The sequence below is a fragment of the Lygodium microphyllum genome, chromosome 8 (assembly GCF_053477565.2).
Source record: "Lygodium microphyllum isolate KBCC chromosome 8, Lygodium_microphyllum_v1.1.10, whole genome shotgun sequence".
NCBI classification, from domain to species: Eukaryota; Viridiplantae; Streptophyta; class Polypodiopsida; order Schizaeales; family Lygodiaceae; genus Lygodium; species Lygodium microphyllum.
Genome location: NC_141142.1, coordinates 111,604,646 through 111,623,360, shown reverse-complemented (window position 1 = coordinate 111,623,360; position 18,715 = coordinate 111,604,646). Strand labels below are relative to the sequence as shown.

At 39.1% G+C, this 18,715-nt stretch overlaps 1 protein-coding gene across 4 annotated transcripts in view; it reads left to right on the top strand.

Moving 5' to 3' along the window:
• LOC148032744 (ran-binding protein M homolog) overlaps positions 1-16,372 on the top strand; it is a 110,754-nt gene extending 94,382 nt beyond the window's left edge. For 2 of the 4 annotated variants that reach the window (XM_087683410.1, XM_087683407.1), the window contains 3 exons: positions 3,002-3,088; positions 15,543-15,858; positions 16,013-16,372. In XM_087683410.1, the coding sequence (XP_087539536.1) occupies positions 3,002-3,088; positions 15,543-15,818 (363 nt within the window). In that variant the 3' untranslated portion in view covers positions 15,819-15,858; positions 16,013-16,372. The remainder of the gene's footprint in view (positions 1-3,001; positions 3,089-15,542; positions 15,859-16,012) is intronic. The other 2 variants (XM_087683408.1, XM_087683409.1) reach the window with 2 other exon arrangements.
• The last annotated feature ends 2,343 nt before the right edge of the window (positions 16,373-18,715 follow it).

Here is an 18,715-nt window from a genome sequence, read left to right as displayed (position 1 = left end):
CATCCCTGCTTGCATGGCTGAAATTATTTGCATCTGACTGGTCGTGGCATTTACTGCCTGCATTTGACTGATCGGGGCATTTACTGCCTCTATCTGACTGATTGTGCAGACCTGTTTGATTGCTGCCAGTCTTTCATGACAGCCAACGCTGTGCTTGCGATAGCTCCTGATCTGCATGTGAAGACCTGACACCCTGCGCCATGTTAATTCAGCCCAGACAGTTTACAACAATAAATTATTATTATTTTCTCAACCTTAATTAGTGTTATGCCCACGAAATAAAATCCTGTTCGCATGCAGCCTCTTCACATGCACAAATTTCGGGAATTTCCATGGCAGATATCAATTTTCACTCAATTTCTTCTACAATATTGGGGGTTTTGACCAGGACCTCTAAATTTGACTGAAAATTTTGGGGACGTGTTATTTCTGTGCAAAATTTCTCAAAATTTATTGATCGAAATTTGGGGCTTTTTACTTTTGAGCCACAATTCAACCCAATTTCATCATAAAAATTTGGGGATTTTGTGAAATTTACCTCAATTCATGAACATTGAAGCCTAATCCATCCTTTTGCATGACATCCAGGGACATTGAGACAAATTTTGCTCTGCTTTTTTGATATTCAGGTTCCTGCATTCACATTCATGCCGTAAATTGTAAGTTTTTGAGTTTCCTCTTGCTTTCTTTTGTGTTGCACCTGCATTTGTATTTTGGACAGCAGCTGCTCAAGAATAATAGCAATTTGTAGCAAGCAATGACTGCTGAGAACAACTTGCTTAATATGTTTGAAAATGATGATAAACTGGATGGGACCAAATATCCCATGTGGGCATATATGATGAGGCACGTTTTGGTTGTGAAACAACTTTGGGGATATGCATCTGACATAGAGAGAAGGCTTGCAAGCCCTGATGGATAGAATGATGCAAGTGCATCTAGCTCATCTTCAATGACTAGTGGATCATCAACATGTCATTTTCTTGCTCCTCCAGCAGCCGATATGTCAAAATGGGATGAGGGAGATGCCCAAGCACATGCATTGATTGTAGTATTGTGCAAGAGGGAATTCATTCCACATTCGATCGTGCACTATTGTTGGGTGTTTTACTCGCGCCTTACTTACGCCTACGCTCATATGGGAGTGTCGGTGATCAGTAGGACATTGGGGCACTTTTTACTCTCGGTAGGAGAGGTTTTTTCCCCCAGACTTATGGTCTTATTATCGTATGTACTTATGTGCTTATGTTACACACATTTGGGCACTTAGTGTGTGTCGGGTGTGAACACCCCCCTACAACCCTAAGGTTTAAGGGTTGTACTTTGTACTTTCAGATTACACTCATTTAGTCTATTCTCTTGGGTGTCGTGCTTCAACTCTGTCTCTCTCACTCTCACACTGTCTACTGAATCTGGCTGTACCTCGATCCTCTGCTCTCACATGACTTACCTTTTAAATGTAGTTTCCTTGATCATTATAAATAATAATGTGGTTACTTTCCTTTTAACCATATTATAAATAACAACGTGGGTGAGAATGACGACCAATGCCTTTATTCTTGAGAAGTGACACTGTTTGGAGGATTATAGTGTAGAACTTGATTATTGGTCATGTACATAATGAATAAATATGTTTACTCCTCTGAATATTTCGTGCATACAAGCTCCATGAACCATACTTTTTAATATATAAGTAAGAAACCTTTTTTGGAAGTCTCCTAAAATTTAATACTGTAGGAAATTTGTTTGAAACTCATTTCCTACCTTGCTGTTTCCGAAATTTCTCTGTCTTATGCTGAGCATTAACCCAACATTCCTGGGATTTGTTTTACTTTTGTAAGAACTGTAACCTTGCTGTCTACATTTTTGGATTGGAGCAGCCAGGACAGGTAGAATGGCAGTTTTCTCTACTAGTATTTAGAGACATGCTTTTGGAAGATGGAAAATTTTTCATATTTAGAAGTGAGGTTATGGAAGGTAGGAAGTTCCATTTTGCTACTACTAGAGTTACAACTGATTTTCATGTTAGCCAACTCCCTCAGATTTGGGAGCATTTATCAGATCCAAGCTTTGCTGGAACCACTGATGTTTCACAAAGCTTTGGCCTAATCCCATGCAAGGATTTTAGAGCCAGGTTCTGCCAAGTAGGCATGTCACAACTGGGCACACACCCACTCCCATTGGAACATAGAGTTATTCTTAGATGCTGTTTGCCCTGGATGCTCAAAGTATAGTGATACTATGTCTCATCAATGTGCGTTGCTATGCAGTGCATACCGTGGGTAGTGATGCACGAACAGACTTAGGATTGCCTAGGGCATTTCCCTCCTTAAAAGGTTTTTTCCTTAGGCTTGTACACACTCTTCTCTTGTCCTTTTAGGGTTGTGTACTTATCACTTCGTTTTCATTATCGTCGATAGAAGAGCTGTGAGATTTGTCTTACTCCATTTTTTTCCTCCATTATTACTTGTGCTCTTGCTTTGCTCTCTTGCATCCCAGAAGACCTGGAGGGGTATGCCTATCTTTTGCCCCCTAGGTTTGAGCAGAGTTAATATTATAGCATCTTGCTATCAGAAAGAATTGCTAGCTGTGTATGGTCTATAGGCATGTGTCTCACATGCAACAAGTGAGACAAGTCAGTCATAACATGATACCAGTTAGAAAACAAAGCTTATGTGGGACACTGATAAGCTAGTAACTACCATACTGCCCTAAATAAGTAATGAATTACATATTGAAACCAGTTTTTTAAGACATATTTCAACAGGCAAATACGGCAACTACTTTTCAGATGGTTCAAAGGCTATCATGAATTAGTATTTTGCATTCCAGATAAAGAAGCTGCATATACATTCTTGTCTTTTCTTTGTTGGGCTAAATGCTGTTTTAGTATCCCATGAGTACTTCAATTGCAGGCTAGGGAGTAAATTGCATGTCGTGAAGTAGGAAAATTCAGACTATGATGCAAGTTTCATGTGATGATCACACTTCGACCTTGCAGGCTGGACCAATAGAAGCAGCAGTTACCTATGCTCAAACAGAGCTTGCACGGTTTTACGAAGCAGGTCTTTATGAGAACCTCCTCCAGGTATCCTTCACGAAACTAACAGATACAGTGGTACAATGGCATGCATGTTGTTCTTTTGTATAGGTGCTCTTGTTCTCAGCTTCAATTGGCAGTTATCACCAATAAGGCACAAATTTATATGGCATGAGTATTGGTGCTTGGTATAGATGGTCTTGTTTGTCAGCTTGAATTGACAGTCATCATCAATGAGGCATACTTTCATATAATAAGTGTGTACTGCTGCATTATTAGCTGCTTTTTTAAAATGAGGTTAATAGTTGTTTGTCCATTAGTATCAATCACAGATTTGCTTCTATTGAACCTCGCTTTCTCATTCTATGGTCAATTGCTTATGCACTTATAATGTAACAATGCCATAAATATATCACATTTATGTGCATTCACATTTTGCAATATGAAATTTTCCTACTGTGCGTGCTGCTGCTGCCATTCACTAAAACCAGTCTTCCTTCTTGGAAAGGGGTGGTAATTCCTTGATTACAATTTAGTTACAACAGCAACATTTATTACAAATCTGAGAAATGCAAATTAACTCACAATCTTGGACAATGAACACCTTGTTGGCCCCAAAACTGGTGTCCCCTTTTGGTATCTCTTTAACTTTGATATCAAGTGTGACGGTCCGGCTCTTCAAATCCCCCGCGGGGTACGACGACTTTGGTTCCTTGGAGGCATCCCGTGAGAGCATGATACGTTGTGCCATAGCACGGCTTCCCAACTCAACACATACACCTTAGTACAACATGGCACCAAAGTTTGTAGAATGGCCCATCTTGAGGACAAAGCTCATATTCATAGAGGGGGACTATGTACAAGACAAGCCGAAGGCACAGAGCATCATGGTTCACAGATAAGGGAGCTAGAGAATTAAAAAAAAGTTGATATACATTTCCAATCTCTTTCGGTATTCCAATTCCCCTTGCTGTTCAAAATGACCAGCAAGTCTTCAGTATTCCAACTCCCCTTGCTTTGATGGAGATGAAAAATGCCCCAAATTCATTGATTTTCTAGTCGCTCCACCTGAATTTGACTGAAAACAGCTTGAGCCCTATTCAATCCAAGTTATTGGAGCTTTCAATTTCTTGCACGCTTTCCAAGGCGGTTGCTTAACCCTAATTTTTGCTCTACAGATTAGGGTTTATAGTAGAGAATTCTAAAATTTCTTAGCCTTTGGTGATTTCAATGTTATAATCTTCGGTGCAAGACTATAGAAAGGCTAGGAGATGAGAGAGGATGCTGAGGAGAGAGAAAGTTCAGACTTGTTTCGTGAAAAACTAAAGAAATCAGTCATTTACTATTGTCGCCCTATCAAATAGCCATGGAAGTTATCACCTATGGCTTAGGACCACTAGATGGATTGTTGTCCCCTTCTATATGGTGTTATTTGCATCAAAAGGACTTTGGGCTGCTATCACTTACTCTTGAACTGCTTCAAAATGTTGTCACATGGTGTAGGACTTATCCCTTTTTACTGCAAATCACATTAGCAACCTCTCCTTGCTCACTAACAACCTCCTCTCTCTCACAATGGTTGGAGTAAACTCCACCAGCCCCTACAAACGTTTTTTCCACTTACATGGGCAAGTTTTGCCAAGTGGCAGTCTGTTAATTACATTTCTCAACATTATCCATAATTAAATATTAATTATCGTTTTTTAATACTAAAAAGTAATCTAATAATTATTTCGATGTCCAGAAAAATAATTTGACTGACCAATAATTAAATTGACTAGGCAACTTCCATTCTTAAGTGTCTGTGTGCTATGTTTGACTATTAGATTGGTGTTAGATACCATTAAACGTCACTTCCGTAGTGTCACCAACTAATACTTATGGCCAAATAAATGACCTAGACTAACAACTGACACTAGATACTACCAAGTACATGTGCAACATAACTTATAGCAACTTTTACCTTTGACATTGTGTGATTTCCTCGGGTTGTGGACTCGTAAATTTACTCTAACCCTAGTTACACCTCACATGTGTAACATTTACTTAACTATGTGATTAAAAATTAATCCATATGTTAAGTGAGGTTTCAAAAATATATGTTCTCATAACATTCACCATACAGTGCTAGTTCTACCAAGCTTAGCTTCATCGTATTATTTTATTGCTCTTGCTCCTCTTTTTGTGTGTCATTTCCTCCTCTCTCGTCACCACAAATTTCTCTATACTAGGCGTGTGTGGCTGTTGTCTATTACTGTTATGTTTCCCATTCGCAAGTCTCCTTGCTCTCTTCTAAAACTCTTCTTGCTCCTAAGTGCCATTTTTTGTGCCCTCTTCTCATCTTTCTATAGTCACTATGAGAGAGGAAGGCAGGATCGAAGCTAAGCACAGAAAACAATAGACAGTATGAGAGTGAAACACGACACCCAATACAATAGTTGAAAGAGTGTAGAATGCAAGTACAAAGTACAATTCTTAAACCTTAGGGTTGTAGGGGGTGTTCACACCCGAACACAGTAAGTGTCCGTAAGTGTGTGTCATAAGCACATACAAAATAATACCATAAGTATGGGGGAAAAAACCTCTCCTAGCGAGAGTAAAAAGTACCCCAGTGTCCTATTGATCATTGACACTCCTATGTGAGCGTAGGCATAAGTGAGGCATGAGTGAAATACCCAAGAGTCACTTTCCAAGTTTCAGCTCCTTTTTTTCATATGCATTAGTATGGAGTAAAGGATTATTTGAGGTTTGCTTAATATGTGCAATCATTGGTTTTGTGTTGGAGCAGTTGATGAGCTATCCCTAACCATTAATCTTACGCATGACCCTTATCAAACAACAACGCTGTAGGGAATGATCTCAAACTACTTTTAGATGGCAGTGCTTGGCTACAATGTCATGCTCATTTCCTTGAGATTTGAGGTCTAAATTTTTTTGTATGCCACAATGGATGTAGTGACATGAAGATGTGCAATGTTTGCATTGCATAGATGAAGGTGCCATACATAGCTTACCATTGGCCTTGGGAAATAGAGTTGTTTAGTAGGTCCAATGGTCCTGAAACATGTGTTCAAGAAATTTTGACGTGTTATACAAGATTGCTTCATTCGCGTAGCCTCTTACTTGGATTGTAGTATAACACACCCTCCAATAAAAAAATTTAACTTCTTATTTGGCAATTTCTTGACAGATTTGACAATTTTAACTTCATATTTGGCAATTTCAAAAGAGCATATCTTCTTAGATATTAGCACGACAAAAGAGCATTAGTGCCACTCCAAATTTTTTCTTGAACAAAGTGGACAATATACTATTGTGAGAGATGGGAGGTCATTGATAGCATCATTTTGTGTTACATTTGAATGGTAAGATGCAAGAAGATGATAGAATAGGGCCACACCTCTCCTCCATTTGGACAAAGATTACTCACTTAGCTAGGGAAAGATGGAAGATTCTTTAGGAGGGAAAAAGGTAGAGTTATAAGAAGATTTTTGGTGAAGTTCAAGAACTATTCATCAATGGATGCCAAATGGATGGAAGAGGTTGAATTGGCACATTCGCCTCAATTATTGTAACTTTACCGAGAAACTTTTTTGCTGGAAACTACAGTGATTTAGAATGCTTTTTGAAGCAATGTACATCCTCTATTGTATAGTTGAACACTGCATCTCATTGAATAATGCTTAGTGTATAACCTAGCATTAACATGTGTATCATTGAATGAAATCTCAGTGTTTTGAAGTTGTATTTGTTACACTTCGGTTGAATACATGTTGTGACACTAATAGTTAGGGGATACGTGCTATTGCCTTGTGTTGCATCCGGAAACATGTATATTAGAAAGGCTCCCAGTAATCATAGTTGGATACAAGATGTGATCCTCTGCCTATGTGAGACTTAAACTTGCAATAACACGAATTGTAGTGGGAAAACTGCTATCATCGCCCCGTGTCATTTGTTAGCAAGCAATACATGTGATGACACTAATAACATGGAGAATCTTATTATCGTCTTGTGTCATCCGTTAGCATGTGTGGCATGCAATCGAGGTCTCTTGCTTCTTTCAAGAGGAGGGGTATGTCACCTGGTGGTGATACTTTTTTGCAGTTGCTTTTTTTATTTGCTTATATAAATATTTTATTTTTCTTTTCTTTAGTTGTTGTTGCTTTTTACCCCCAGAGTTCTCTTGGAATAAGCCGGGATCTTTGCATGGCCGGAAGAGACAACCATTGGGACAAATTGGACTAATGGTGTAGAGATGGGTTAGGCATGAAGATTGAGACAGTAGATATTACTTAGGTGCGGAGAGACAGAGAGTGTGAGAGAGAGCAGAGGAGAGAGTGAGCACGTTTGTAGGTACAATGACGTGTGTACCTTTAGGATTTTAGATAGATATATATGTGTAAGTACAAGTGCTAAGGGTGTGTTCTCACCCGAGCACATTTAAAGGCACGAGGCCTTTATTCCCAACAAATGGTTTGTTTGAGTCTTAGGACGACCAGTTTCATATTGAATGGACATTGAAAAATAAAATGCTAGTCGTTTGGTATTGTGTGCTTAGCCACTAGAGATGGCGCAAGACAATGAGCCTGGGCTAGACAGAAGATGCATATGTGAGAATTTTCATGGAATAAAAGTCATTGTAACTGAGCCACATTACACTTTTTGATGTGGTTGCAATGATAAAAGTTGCTCAGAACAACTTGAGGAATGCAGGGATTACTATCCCTAAGATTTAGGGAGTTACTATTTTTGGATCCGAGAATTTGTTCACGTCATTAGGTTCGTTTTTGCATGAGGATTAATTCTCTAGTCTATGCCGAGGTGAAATTTTGCACTAATCATGGAAAATTTTAGATCGGAAGGTTTAAATGGGAAAATTGTTACATGTATGCCATGTGGCACAAATTCCCAAAAGAGAGAGAGAGAGAGAGAGAGAGAGAGAGAGAGAGAGAGCGAGCATTAAAAAAAAAACGTAATAGGTATGAGGGGTAGATATGAGAATGAAGTTTTGAGGAGCTGAGGGCAAATTGCTGCAGTTTCATCAGCTATGGAGAGTACTTCTGTATCTCTGACTCATGCACGGAGGTAGAGGTTGCTCCCTTTGGTCAATTGTGTCTCTACTCTTAGAGAAAATGCTTTGCATGATCGGCTGATTCCATCGAAGGTACAATCTTGTGTTTTCTTTGCACTTCTGCTGAGGCAAGAGCATCACTGTCCAGGCTCAGGAGCAGCTGTTGGCTTCTCCAATGCAGGAACTAAAGGAAGTAATGACCATGCCACACAGGAACAGGGTTTTTCCAGCTCTGATTTAGTGCTGTTCTGGTCACAGAAAATGCTTTCCTAAAATGGATGTTGTTCTGAACATGCTGGATAGTAAGAATATTGAATTCAGAGATCTGCAGACTGCAATTCTGCACATGAATTATTGAGTTTTGGTAACAGAAAATGCTTTCCTACAAGGGACGTTGTTCTAAATAAGCTGGACAGTAAGAACAATGAATTTAGAGATCTGCAGACTGCAATTTTGCACATGAATCATTGAGTTTTGGTCACAGAAAATGCTTTCCTAAAAGGGATGTTGATTTGATCATGCTATACTGTTCTTATGCAGCTGGAACTTACTCAGAAAAGATGAAAACCAACTGTTCATAGGTTATGTATTTTGGAATATTTCATTTGTGTAATTTTCCATGTTTTTATTGATAAAGAAACACTGAGAGGGGCGCCGGTCTTCGGGCCCAATCTGGTGTTGAGCGAGGGAGTGAGGTCTCTGTTTGTGTGTGTGTGTGAAAAGACCAGGTGTTAATTGAAGGAACGACCGCTTTATGTGAGTCATAGACCGGTTACACCTCCACCAAATGATCTTTAGCAGCGTTGTTATGCATAGGTTACATCTACTACTGAGGAATCACAAGATTTAGATTAGGAACACTTGTTGGAGTTTGCTATTACGTTACTGGGAGATTATGTCCAGCACAACTGTGAGACCTTCCATGTCTAGGATCATGATGATGTTTTGGAAGCTACTGTGGATACAAAGACATTGTTGCGGTCATTTTTGGACATTTTTTAAAATAGGGGTTTTTATTTCCTTTAGAGGATGAATCTTGGTGCTTTCTTGGATTCACCATTGATTGAATTTCCTTTTGTTGGACGACTGTGTAGAAGGGAATTTTGCGGGGACCATTTTAAAGATTCAAAGGGAAGAGTTGCCTTTGGCACATGGGGTAAGGTGATTACGCTATGGAATCGCCATCATCGAAGGTTCATCCCAGAAAAGGCAAAGGATCCCCCTACCTTAAAATTGGCAAGTCAGAGGATGAACTCATTTGTAGTGCTGACTGATTTTCTTGTGGAGGGAGCTCTTGAATTATTAGTTGCAAAAGTTAAATCGAGGCAAACCGAGTCTCACGTCTTCTTTCTTTGAATACATATGAAAGTTGCCACTTGGAACGTGTGTGGCATTTGCTCTTGCAGTAAGCAGCATGACATGTGGCACATTCTACATGATAATTAGTGGGATGTTTTGTGTGTTTTTCAGTATAAGAGTCGCGATGATGCAGGCAAGATTGAGGATTGCCATAGGCTTCACTTGTTTTATGCTAGGGGCATAGTTGCCAGGTACGATAGGGTATGGTACGATAAAATGCAATACTAAATGGTACCTTAAGATTTTATAATGTACGGTACAGTACTAGTACGAAAAAAAGAATAACTTGATTACTTTGGACTAAAGATAATAGAATAGATATTTCAAGTCTAAATAGCAATGCTATTAGAGTATATAAGATAAATACTTGAGGGTAACATGTCAAAACTCGGTGTTGCATGTGCAACGTGCGCTATTGCTACCTACAACTTACAGCTACATGGATGGGATTGGATACATATATGAATGATCATACAAATGAGAGAGAGAGAGAGAGAGAGAGAGAGAGAGAGAGAGAGAGAGTTGGGGAAGATTTACGAAAAAAAAGAGAGTTGGGGAAGAGAGAAATAAGAAAGAAAGAAAAAAATGAAAAGAAAGGAGAAAGAAAAAAAGAAAGTTGTAGGCTTGAAGGAGAGTGGCTAAAAATGCCTATTTTTTTGTACTAAATGGTACGAATACATATGGTACCATACCATACGGATCAGTCTGTACTACATACAGAGACAATCCTGGGTGGGAGCTTTGCACAACATTACTATGGTGTGCTGATGGTCATTCATGAGAGATTTCAGTTGGTCCTGATCGAGAATGATATGTACGATCGTTTTCTAGTGGTTGAAATCATGTTCAAAGGGGAGATCCTATGGTTGGTGGGCCTATATGCTCCGAATGATCCGTTGTTTAGATGTGGTTTGTGGGATAGACTGGTGGCTTGTTTGATACTTGATAGACTATGTTTGTTGATGGGAGATTTCAATGTGTACTGATGCATCATAGTCCACCTTTGAGCATTTGATGATGGCACAAGATCTTTGGTTTTGGCTTTGCCTATTGGATCCGGGATTCACTTTTTACTCGGCGCAGCATATCACTACATGGTCTAGATTGGATCGTATCTACATCATGTATGATGATGCCCTTAGGCAAGAGATCTTGGACATGCTAGTCTTGCAATGCTACGCCTTATCAAACCATTTTTGCACAGTTGTTTCCTTTTGCATAGTTTTTGGGAAAGTTTTTGTTGCGCTTCAATTTGTCTTATTTGAAGCACCTCATTTTCAATGGTTATATGGGACAATAGCTTGACTGATTTGTGTCTGATTTCCTATCAAGAGGAGCTCACTCTTTTAGCAAGTGATTGGTAATGTACAACGGGTCACTCGACAATGTGGCATCCATCATGCATCCGTTTGTAGACAATGTTGAGACAGGCGGTAGAGGAACTATTAGCCTTGCTGCGTTCATTGCTTCTTGAGTCCCTAGATGATACATTCTTATCCTCATTGGCTATGTGATTGGTTAATCTTATCCAATAGTTCCAATTGAGATCTTATCAGCATGCTAAACTGAATCTTTGATTGACAATTTGCAAGATGCCTCCTGCTAGTGTCATAAATTCCTTTGGGATCTGCATCCTTCCCATGCTCGTGAGAATATGGTTAGACTATAGCATCCAGGTGGGCACATGGTTATAGATCTACAGTCATTGTGGCATGTGTCGTGACTATTTTCTGGAGCTTCTTGGCTCGACCCAACACCCCTTTGAGCATATTTCTATGGCTCGTTTGGCTTTTTTATGCTCCTACCACCTTTCATCTGACATACAGGTTCCATTGGAAAGTGACATTCGTGAGGATGGTGTCATGAATGTCTTATTGCACTTACCCGTGGATTAAAGCTCCGGCTGGTATGGCCTCACTAATAAATTTTTTGGGCCCTATGCCACTCATCTAGCGAAAGCTTTGTCTGCGATGTATCAGTAGGTTTGGAAAATGGGAGCTATGCAAGCATCATGGAAGGAGGGAGTTATTAAATTGATCTCGAAAGACCCATCTCCTTAATGGGCTCGATGTATAATATTGTCTCTAAAGTGCTGGCGAACCGCTTCCGTAGGCATCTCCCTGTCATTGTGCACTCCAATCAGTATGGCTTCATTAAAGGTAGAAACATTTTGCATAATATGCTGAATGTGCAGATGGGAATGGACTATACCAAGCACTCTAACCAGGACGTGGTATTAGTGCGGTTGGATTTGGAGAGAGCTTTTGATTATTTTGACCGGTCATTCCTTGTAGAAGTGATGCATACCATGGGTTTTGGGCCACGTATGTTTCAATCGATCTTTACCATCAGTGCTGATACTTCTTAGAGGATTATGTTAAATGGTGGTGTTACTAACCCCTTTCCCCTTACATGCTTCATTCGATAGGATTGTCCATTGAGCCCCCCTTTGTTTTTGACCTTGGCAACACATCCGATGCTTATTATGTTATCCCATATGATGAGCATTGGGCAGTTGGCAGGTTTGTCTCTTCCTTTTGGACAGCATTTTGTTGTATAGTTGCTAGTAGACAACACCTTCATGATCTTGCATGTAGAGAAGGACAATCTTTGTAAAGCATTGGATGTTTGGACATTGTTTGGGCATGCTTCTGGCCTCCATGTTAATGCTGCAAAATCTGTCATTAGTTGCATTGAATCTAACATCCAATCCTTGGGATGGCAAGGGGTGGTGGAGCGTTATGGCAATGTTGTTAGACACTTGGGATATCCTTTGGGTGTTTGATGTTCACTCAAAATACTTAATCAAATGGATCTCCCCAAAGATGAAGGCAAAATTTATCTATTGGAAAATGTAGGTGTGGCCCTTTCATGCACACGCCAATATAGCCCAACCCATCATCCTACTTAGGATTATCTACCATTTGATACTAATACCTTAGAACACTACTTCTTTGAATGGTTTTACCAAACATATTTGTTTTATGTTGTGGAGAAAGGACTCCTTGCATGTAGGTATTTCTTGCAAGGATTTCTTAGAGCCATGTCTGCACCCCAAAAAGCATGGGTGGTGGGGTGATTTTGGATGTATAGCACCATATGGTGGCCCTTTGTTGGCCACTCTTAAGACTGATCGTCATCTTTGGATCTTTATAGTCCATCTTTTTTTGGAAGATCGAGGTATTGTACATGGTAGCGCCAACATACAAGCATCATGGTGGTAGGTTCTTAATTCTATTGCTCATTTTTCTAGATCCTCCATTTGGTGAATCATTTGGTTTCTCCTTGGAGGCTCGTTTTTTAGAAGGCCTATTGGCATGTTGGAGAGGATCATCTGAAGGTAGATTCCTTTTAGTTGGAATTGTTGGTAGTGTCGTAGTTCCTCTCCTGGGACAGGAAACAAGAGGACATGCCCAAGTTCAATCATGCGGTACGTTTGGGTTTGTTTTCTGTTGTGGATGCCACTTTAATGAGTTGTGGGGCGACTGATGTCTTGCTGTACAGCCAGGAGGCTTTTCTGGATTCCTCTCGGATACCATGACCTATGGGGCTGGATTGAAAGGTTATTACAGCCTATGTATGTAGCCTTTTCTTGCAATTGACTCGGATTGTCCTTGGCAAGATTGGGATCTTGCTAGACATCTGTCTTCAAAGGCTTCAGCTAATCAGGTGTATCATCTCTTGATTAAGGACAAGTATTGTCTGGTTAGTGAAGCGAATGCGATTGGGGGCATGCATAAATCCAAGGTTTGGTGGAAAACGATAGTAATGCAAGGATAGTTGAACAAGACCTTGATCAAATGCAAGGCCTTTCTTTTGAGAGTGATCATTGGACTCCCCTTGGTTCGCGGCCCTTTCTAAGCACCAAATCTCAAATTGCAATTGCTTTTTTTGCACAACCAGCATGAAGTATTTGCATTATAGATTTATTTCTTGCCCTTTGGCTAGGAAAATTTGGGCTCTTCTTGTAGGTATTTGGCCAGTACTTGGTCTATGGTTGCGCCCTTTTGATTGGGTTTTTGCCAAGGCCAAATATTCTACCCTAGTACAGCCACATATGAAGGACTCGTTTCATTTTTTCAGATTTTGGAGCTGTTGGCATAATTGGATTACGTGGAATGCTTTGGTCTTTGACTCTACTGTGGGCGTCCAGGGACACAGCCAAACGCAAGGGTCTTCTACATTGGTAGTAAGATCTTGTGTAACATACTGATCTTCACCCTCGGGAGGATTTAGCTCCTTCGCATACAACAATATCTTCTACTTCTTTGCTGTGACTCTTTGTATCTTTAATGTTATTTGACTCTTGTACACCTTCTGTGATTTGATACAAAATAAATTACCCATTTTGAGAGAGAGAGAGAGAGAGAGAGAGAGAGAGAGAGAGAGAGAGAGAGAGAGAGATTGGTGGAAGAATATCACATCCAATATGTGAGAATGATAGGACAAAAGTACAGCCCTAAGGTACATCCAATATGTAAGAATGGATACCACACCCTAATGGGTGTTCACATAGAAATAAAACCCTTCTACATTATGAAAGGAAAAAGTGCCGTTACATAGGGGGCATTCATACCAGAATGATCGGAGGAACATGATAAGTGGAACAAACCCCCTAGAGTGAATGATGTGAACATTTATAGGAAATGGCAAATGAATCACTTTAAATTTTTCTCGAGAGAGCTTTAGGTGATTTCCCTTGCATGGAGCCTAAAGCCTTGCAAAGGGACATAGCAAGTCAATCTCCTTTGCATGGAGCTTGTCTTTGACATAATGGTAATGCACCTTGCTGTGCTTAGGAGCGAGTATGAAAACAGAGTTCTTTGGCATTGCCATGGGAATCTAATTTTTAGTATAGCAGAGTGGGTGATCGCTGTCCCACACTGAGATTCGCTAAAAGCATTTGAGCCATACACATTCCAATGGAGCTGTAAATGCTGCCTTGTATTCAGCCTCACATTGGGAGGTGGCCATTGTAGACTGCATCTTGCTTTGCCAAGAGATGTATGAGTTAGCAAGCATGAACACTCTGTGGTCAAAACAACCAGCCAATCTGTTACATCCTTGGACATTTGGATGGGTGCTGGTAGCATTGGTCGCAGTTGTCATTGAAGTGACCTAGTGTGAATACACAGGGACACTTTAGAGTTAGGGGATAAGCCTGATTTATAGAACTCAGCCCTATTGTGCACATCATTGTGTCATCAGCACTCTTGGACTCTTCACACATAAGCTGACGTGTCTGTACACTCGGATGGTTTGAGCTGGTGGTATGGCACCCTAGCTCTTGTGATGTAGTCATGATGTGCTAAGTTTGCATCATGTGCAGGTACTAATTGTTTCTAATACGATTTGCAGGCAATAAGTATTTCTTTAGCCTAAGGAACTAGATTAAATGTAGCACCACTCTTTTTAACTAAATATTGAGTTTTGGCTAGCTAGATGGGCATGATGTAAATGTTCCATTACGAGTGAACATATCTCTGTCCCTTGCAAATGAAGAAATGTCTCCAGGTTTGTAAGGGGCTTTGACAGTTTTTAGGTGGATGTTTGTCTAACTCCGGCCGTGAGTCTGGCCCAGTAATCTGCACATGGTTCTGTCAATGATTTCTGCCTGAGTATAGGCATGTGTCTCTTGGTAACCTGGTTGACTGACCCTTGCTTTGTCATTATGGACTAGGCCACAGGCTTCCTGAGTTGTAGTTGTTGCTCATAGAGACTCCAGATATATTCCATTTGCCTTAATAGTGACTCAAGTTTTTCGTCAAGACTGTTTCAAAACTTCAGGGGTTTTGAAAAGAAAAAGTGAGTGTTTTCTCTCTGTTGTGAAGAACATGTTATGATAAGTATAACAACCTAACATAGCATGTTATATTTTGTAACATAAGAAGTAACATAACATATCATGTTATGTTATGTTACATGTTATATCACAAAATTTGAAGTGTGTTTCAATTGCCTAGCCTTTGTTGATGCTAGAATAATGTCAGTCCCCTAGACTCATCAACTTTGCGGGCTTATCCTTCTTTGAGGAAATGTGTATAAATTAACATATTCTCATGGATGCAGGACTGTATTGCTTTATTGGCCTATGAGCATCCTGCTGAATCTCCAGTAGGGTATTTGCTGAAACTAGGGCAAAGGGAAACGGTTGCTGATGCAGTCAATGCAGCAGTTTTGATGACTGATCCATCATGTGTGTCTCCAAGGAGTTCTCAATCAACTTTAGAAAAATTGCTTCGACAGCTTACTGCCTGTCAAACAGAAAAGTGGACTCTGAATAGTGGGCAGGGCGAAGTGTTCAGCCTGCAGCGTGCTTTGAGAGGAAAAGACGGTCCTTACTGAAGGCACACGTTCTTCTGTAGCTCATCACAAGTTTCTTGAGGTATGTCTCTACTTCTGTTTGGATAGCTAGGAGTTGAAACATTGGTCTCTATCATCTTCTGTTCCTTATGAAATAGATTAGGTGAGATGGCACTAAATATATATTCAGGGACATAAGCGTGAAGGTCCAACATGTGGATTTGTTCTCAATGCAGTCCATTGTTTTCTGGTCATGAAGGTTGGGCCTCCATAAAACTTTATTCGGAGCAGTATCTGCTTCTAACCTTCTGACAACACAACTGCTGAGTATCTGATCATGTACTGATGGAGATGATCATTTCAGATTAGAATATCACAGATGTGTGGGCTGAATAGCTGGTAACGCAAGTAAAGGGATAGTGTGGCTTTAAGAACAAAAGCAGTCTGGATTTTTCAGCTCTTTCTTCATCTTGTTGTATTTTATATGTGAAGTTTCTGGAGTTCCCCTTTGCTGGACATGACCTTCTGGATGTAAATGCATGTAAAGGTGCATTAAGCTACTAGCATAAAGTTTGTTGCAGTGTCGAAGCTTCAAATTTATTGTCTGGAATCTAAAAGTTTGATTGTTGGTTGGAATCATAAAGTTTGTTGCAGTATAAGACTACTGTTTTGAGCGCTTAAAATTGCTAACCATGCACTGGGCAGACAGTTGAGTCATTTTGACATCAGCATTATCGACATTGTCTAAACGCCTTGTATTATCCCAAAAGACCACCTTATAGATAATGTCGTGGTTCTGCTTAATCCTCAGGAGGCTAATGGCTCCTTGCAATTCATCCTTTCGTATGGAACAGAGTTCAGAACGTCAGCATTCTTTCGTATGCTTTTCAGGCGCATTGTTTTGGGTATCTTGCTTGGAGTACACCTATATTAAATAAGAGCTGAGCTTGATGGCCCTTATATTGCACGTGGTTTTTTTTTTTGGGTGCATTTGTTCCAAACAATGTAGGTGATATGCATTAGTTTAAAAGAGGCAAATATCACATGTAACCACATGTTGCACATTTTCATTTGTTCATCTTTAATCCATAAGCTTGATAGATATAAGAATACATCTCACATTTGGCCCAATGGAAGTCATATAACTCGACCTTCATGACATAGTTGGCCTCATGAGCAAACTCTAATAATGTAAACTAAAGGGCATTTCCACTTGATAGTGAGGGGTGTCATTTACACAAATGTATGTGTGTACATGTACACTATATATAAAAGTGGCTACCATAACTCATGCCAATTCAGCCATGTCATGCATCCTACATCAAGTAGCGTGTGGGACAAGCTAATTCCTAAGCCGCATTTGACCTTCAAGTTTTTGTCCTAGTAGTTAAGCTTGTAGAAATAATCATAATCTTTAATCTCATTTTTGTTATGTATAAACGTGTATTTTGAGCTTTATGTCACCAATAAGCTCATAAGCGAAGGATTTTGCAGGACTAGTTTTATGTTTATTGATACACATGAATCCAATAATGTATAAACATGTATTTTGAGCTTTATGTCACCAATAAGCTCATAAGCAAAGGATTTTGCACAACCAATTTCATGTTTATTGATACACATGAATCCAATAATGCAAACGAGTAATACGAGTCGTGGATAGCAAATAGGAAGTGCATACAACACCTAGAACACAAGATTATCATATTGCTTTTCACTAATATATATCCTATTCGGCTTGCAAGTAACATAGACATCCTCGTTTCCTACTATGGCAAATCTTTGTAATTCATTCAAGTACTATTGCATCATACATAAAAAATGCATTGCTAGATTACATTCCACTGCTTTCAAGAAAAGTACTTGTGTATCTTTGGACACCATGATAGTGCTATAGTTGTATAAGAATAATGTAATTTGTAGCCAATAAGGCTTGTTGGAGTGAGTAATGTAATATGATGGTCATTAAGTATATTTACTTATCACTTCTTGTTATTACACACAAGAACAATACACACAAGAGGTAATCTTACAAAACATTCAGCATGAACTTTACACATACGCAAGAAAAAACTTCATGTATTGCAACACAAGTGAGCATCCAATCTTGATAATCATACACACCAAAATGGTAATAATACGAATAATCCAAGCCAAAGTCCTATTGAAACATTAAAGGATGTAGATTGAAAATTGATAGAAGTGGAAGGAGAGATTACATGCCATTGATGTGTAGTAACATACTCGTCCTTGATAAAAAGACTCTTTTGCGTACATCCCCAATATGCTCATGTACACCACAATTTCTACTCAATTGTCACACAAATGTCATATGGAATTAGTAATTCAATGAAATAAGTAGATTCATCAAGTTTGGTTAGTAACTAATTAAGGTAATTATTTTAGTTAAATTAGTTGGTAATATAGGCTAGATAAGTTAGTACTAATTAATAATAATTAACTTCCTAAAAAAGAGTAAGTCATGTAAGTTTATTAATTTATATATTTAAGTTAGCTTATATCTAACTAGGTTAGTACTTAATTAAGAAATAAATAATAATAATAATTATAAATTTGAAAAGAAAAAAAGATGTTAATAAAGCTTACCTTGGGGGGAGGGCCTTGAATAAGTTGCCTTTTTTGAAAATCCCATAGCAAAGAATCCTAATTGAAGTATATGTGTTGAAAGCTATAACCTTGTCTCTATTTGAGGGTACTTGGAAAGCTTAATAATCAAGATAAAGTTCTTCACACATATTACGGCAAGGTGATGTCACTTGAGTCTTGGCATAATAAACATTCAAAATATTTAGATGAATTCTTGATAAGGAATGGGAAAATTGTAGAATCCACCTCAATCTTAGCCCTTATGGAAATGATCATCCTTATAAAGTAGTACCTCTTAGACAAATAAAAATTCTAGTATTTTACAAGAATTT